Source organism: Trypanosoma rangeli, assembly GCF_003719475.1.
Source record: "Trypanosoma rangeli strain AM80 chromosome Unknown Tra_15.4_contig_00223, whole genome shotgun sequence".
NCBI classification, from domain to species: Eukaryota; Euglenozoa; class Kinetoplastea; order Trypanosomatida; family Trypanosomatidae; genus Trypanosoma; species Trypanosoma rangeli.
In genome coordinates, this window is record NW_021705964.1 from 1 (window position 1) to 4733 (window position 4733).

At 48.3% G+C, this 4733-nt stretch overlaps 2 protein-coding genes across 2 annotated transcripts, besides 8 other annotated features; both read right to left on the reverse strand.

Annotated features, from left to right (window-relative positions):
* Positions 1–44: 44 nt before the first annotated feature.
* Positions 45–85: a microsatellite.
* Positions 86–259: 174 nt separating this feature from the next.
* On the reverse strand, positions 260–2335 carry TraAM80_06255 (uncharacterized protein; the record flags this gene model as incomplete). The annotated part of the gene is made up of 1 exon (XM_029383107.1): positions 260–2335. The coding sequence occupies one exon, from the start codon at positions 2333–2335 to the stop codon at positions 260–262; it is 2076 nt and encodes a 691-aa protein (XP_029237100.1).
* A 106-nt stretch (positions 2336–2441) lies between these two features.
* Positions 2442–2504: a sequence feature (A-rich).
* A 173-nt stretch (positions 2505–2677) lies between these two features.
* Positions 2678–2719: a sequence feature (A-rich).
* Positions 2720–2745: 26 nt separating this feature from the next.
* Positions 2746–3144, reverse strand: TraAM80_06256 (uncharacterized protein; the record flags this gene model as incomplete). Its single annotated transcript, XM_029383108.1, has 1 exon — positions 2746–3144. The coding sequence occupies one exon, from the start codon at positions 3142–3144 to the stop codon at positions 2746–2748; it is 399 nt and encodes a 132-aa protein (XP_029237101.1).
* A 471-nt stretch (positions 3145–3615) lies between these two features.
* Positions 3616–3641: a microsatellite.
* A 357-nt stretch (positions 3642–3998) lies between these two features.
* Positions 3999–4020: a microsatellite.
* Positions 4021–4092: 72 nt separating this feature from the next.
* Positions 4093–4132: a microsatellite.
* Positions 4133–4412: 280 nt separating this feature from the next.
* Positions 4413–4446: a sequence feature (A-rich).
* Positions 4447–4703: 257 nt separating this feature from the next.
* Positions 4704–4730: a microsatellite.
* The last annotated feature ends 3 nt before the right edge of the window (positions 4731–4733 follow it).

Consider the following 4733-nt stretch of genomic DNA (forward strand, 5'->3'; position numbering starts at 1 on the left):
CAACAAATCTCCCACAAAAAAAAACAACAACAACATTAGGCTAACTTCTTCCTCCTCTTCTTACTTTCCCTCTGCTTATTCCTTCCCCTTTGATGTAACTACTGCTAACATCAGGGGTGCCACGGGATAAAGTGATACTCATGGGGTGGAGCAAAGGCCACTGCCCAGTTTATTGTGCACATTGCAAATACATGATGCTCTCTACCTGTCCCCGACTTTTTATTTTTATTATCCAAATTTTTATCATGCATACTAGATATTACCATGCGAAAGACATCTGACTAACCTCGCTATCAAAATCATCGGTCGATGCCAATGAGTATATGCTGCCTGTCATGCTGTTGCTGGGGTGCGAGTTCGTGAACGGTCGCAGTGGAGTAAAACATTGCATGGCGCATACGGGGTCGTTTCTACCATCATCGCGCACGAGGGCGTTTATCGCTGGCTTTGATTCTTCGCTCCTCGTGGTGCGCCGCGCCTCTTCACCCCTGCTACCAATGTTATCCCCCAAACTAGGGGCAAAACAATTCTTGCTGATGGCTGCCGCATCCCGACTCGTCCGAGTAGAGCGGCGGAACGACGTCCTGAAGCTTGAAGAATCCACACCCAAGATATGGGCGGTTGAGGTCGAAAGGACTGATTTAAATACAGCGGCATCGCACCTTTTCCGATGCTGAGAGCTAAAGAAAGGAAGGGCGCCAAACTCCAATGAAGTATCCAGATTCGGATGCATTGTTAACGATCTCCGCGAGTTGGAGGATGGCAAAGCACATACAGAGGGCCTCATCTCCATACCATCCCCTAACAAGTTGAACGTAAGCAGCGAGGTTCGCGTTGAATGCGTTGAGATGCATTTACCGTCATTTTTTTTTTGGTCAATATAATTGCCACTAGAAGTATCGAAATTAGTTGTACTACTAATAGCACTACTAACACCACTACTATCACTCTTCTCCGCAGTTGGGAAGGCGAACGCCCGTCGCAGCAACGACTTGGCCCACCAGAGGCTTTTATGCTTCTTCTGCGGGCGTTCCTCCGTGGGAGTTAATTCCTGCTGAACCTCATCTTTGCTGCATTTCCATGATACATTCGACAACCTAAATGGTTCGGAGGCTTTGTTACTCGAGAGATCTGACACCCGTCGCAATGACGCAACACATTCCTTTTCATCGGTAACGATTGCGTCTGTGGTGTCATGAACTGTTGTCGGTGTCAATTGCCTCGTTGCTGAGAGATATGTGGATAATTTCTTTCCTGCTGTTTGGACGTCCATTTGCGTTCCCAGGTTACTGCTATCAGTGGACCGTGCAATGATTGCGTTCGGCAGGAGCGGAAGTTTCAAGGAGGATTGATTCTTCTGTGAGTCATCGTCGGTGCCCTTAATGGGTAATTGCTGAATCGTAGCAGATAATTCACATTTTTTCGAGATTGGGTTTCTCTCCTTAGAATCCTCCACATCTTTATGAACCCGTATACTGTAATCATGCGCCTGTCCAGTGAGAATAGAGTTTTGCAGAGGGTGCGGCAAAAGGGGCAGCGCGAGACACGCCTGAGCCTCCGGAGCAACCAAATCTGCACCATACTGCAAGAGTCGCGGCGTATTTGGCTGCGCAACCTCCGTCAGCGCCTCGATTTGCGCCTCCACGTTCCACGTCGGAGGCTGTTCTGGGGGTGGGCTGTGTCTCGCTTTGATTGTCAATGGATGCATCTGTGCTAGTGTCTCACTGCAGCGCAAGACGGAAGCGTGCCGCCTACCATGTCTATCACAGTTAACTCTTCTTTGATCGTCACCGTTGCAAGGAACCGCAGAGAAAGGCGCCCTTCCGCCAGGCTGTGGCCCACCTAGATTTCGTGGAAAAGCAACACTATGGGGTGACCTTCTTCTGGGTTCATTTGGTGCCGTCTGTGCGAGTGAGGCGAGACGACCGTGCTTTACTAAATATCCTTGCTGGTGGCGCTGCGCTTCCAGTGATCGTCGCTGTAGAGGTTCTCTAGGACTGCGGGTACTTTCTTCCTTGCTCTTCTCATGGTCTCCCCCCTGCACTTCCCCTAAAACCCAATTGGTGCCTATATTCACATACCGAGATCCCTGATCCGTCAGCTTGCTTTTACTGGAAGACGTCTTGCCCGCTTCACTTAACCTGGCGCCGCAGCGGGTGTAAAGCTGCGCGCCTCTTGTACTGCGCAAGTTCCAAGGGTGCGTGAGAAAGCGAACTTCAGTGCTTGTGACGTTCCTACCTCCAGAGGAGGAGCTTGTAGAGAAACTCACCAGCGACGCGGTTCCTACACTTTCCCGCCCATTTGCCGGGGGCCCATGCTCTCGTTCTGTGCTCATGACGTACGAGCCTGCTGCTGTCCGAACGAATGCGACACCAACACCTCAGGATGAAGAATGACAAGCGTGGCGGGACGTGCTGCCCGGACACTTCCACAAGACTCCCCAACCAAAAAAAAAAAAAAAGAAAAAGAAAAACAAACAAACAAACAAAATAACAACTAATCAATAGGCCTAAAAGTATTCTGTCACTGAAACTATTGATAAGCTTTGCGTCTCCGCAACAATATATATTTAAGAAAAAAAGGAAAAACAAACGTAGAGAACGAGACCACCAGCAATAATGTGCCAGATGACCACCAATACCCAAAGAATAATAACTCTGAATGAAATTCTACACACACAAAACAAGACAAGAAAAAAGAAAAACAGTATCAAATACAATTCGTCTCATGCGCTCCACAGCGTCGTCATCGTATGGAACCCCCCAAAATAATGTGGACGTATACACAAACAATAAAGAGAGGAGAGGCCCCATGTGCGGCATGCACCTCACTCCATTGGTGGTGGAGGTGGTGGGCGCAGGACCTTGTCCTCCTCCCGTATTTCCACACCTTGTACTCTGTGGAACTTGTCTGCTCCTGCCAGTGGTGTTGACCGCTTCTTGGCTCCAGACCACGCTGCTGATGCAGGTACTCCTTTCCTGGCTGAGCGTCCTGAAAGTGCCGAAATTGCTGTCTACTCACCTCAGGGTCGTACACCTCCTCCAATGTGGGTCGGAACGTCTTGCCCTGTGTCCTTCGGGATTCCCATGCTGTCATACTCATAGCTGCTTGTAACGGTGAAGTTGTGGTGCTTCTCGAGTACATAAACGACCCGTCGGTCGTCTTCAATACACTCATCAATCAACTGCTTCTCCGTCGCCATTGCCCGCCGTCGAAACGCAAATCGGCACTACGCAATCATGCTGCGTCGCCTGATATTTTTGAAGTTAATCAGGCCCTTCAAAATATTGCGATACAGAAGAAGGACAAGACTCTTGTGCTCCTGTGTGGGGGTGTACTCCCACGGCTCCCGCTTGCTTGGTTTCTGCTGCGGTGGCTGCCGACGCTCCTGCAACAGCAGCGCAGCTGCCGCTGCCCCACCGCGATGAACACAACGAAGCATGACAGACTGCGCAGCCACCACACTTCTCTCTAAATACACAAGAACACCTCCCACATCCACACCCACGGACAAGGTTGTTTCTCAGCTCTTCCCACACCAAGAGACGGTGCGAGGCTTTATCTGTGGCCGTGCCCGTGTCAAAGGGCTCGCACCTCCGTTGTTTTCTTCTCGTTTCCCCTCCCCTCCCCACCCCACACCTGCAAGACACACCAACTTCTACTTTTCCTCATTTGTTGCTACGCATGTAGATAAAATGCACACTGTATGAGAAAGAGAAAAACCAGAACCAATGAGGAATAAAGGTACAAAAAAGAAGACAAACCCACACACATTGTCCTCACGGACTAACATGCGGCCCACCATGTAGATTTATGCAAACAAAGCGAACTACACATGCAATATATATTCGCTTCTACTCCTCTTTGTTCAATGGCAACTACAATACTGATCTTTTTGTTTTACTTCCTCGCTTTCTTCGCTCCTGCTCCATTTTTCTCATTTCTCATTTTTCTTCTTCAAAGAAATCACAACCGCACAAATTGCAAAATTCAAGCTGACAAAAAACAAACAAACAAACACAATTGGGAAAGAGACACGCATCACATCACGGAGAAACAACGCCTCTCTGTTTGCAGGCGTGACTAAATCATTTGCTGTTTTTGTGTTGTGTTGTTTTGTTTTGGGGTGGGTGGGTGAGTGGGGAGGAGAAGGACGGCAAAGGAGTTAACTCCCACAGGGCTACAACGCACTGCAACAGCCAACGACTACACCATGTATATACAGTCGAATCCGCAGTAGTACTTACGTATGTGTATGGAGTTTGTTGTAGGCATGTAAACAACGCAACAACAACACGACAGCGGCAAACCCTCCCCTTACACTCTCAACAAACGGACACACCAAGGAAAAGAAAAGGGAATGAGCATAACAAACAAAGCAAAGGGAGGGAGGGGGAGGGGAAACGCAAAGGAAAAAAAAACATACAGAAGAAAACAAAAATAAAACCAGGTTGAATGTGCGTGCCGAACTTTTTTTGCCTCGCCCCACATTCACTACTTGAGTAAAGCACTCACACTTCTACGAGGCCAGAAACACCCTTCCTCCTCCTCACAGAAACACAACAACAACAAAGAAAAGGCATCACATCTTTTCAAAGTTAGATTCCCACTAATAGTAATATATATATATATATTACTTGTTTGCATTTGTAATGATCTGCACGTTAATATCCCAGCCGGTGAACGGACACATTCCTACACTCAGAGAGAGAGAGAGAGAGAGAGAGAGACAG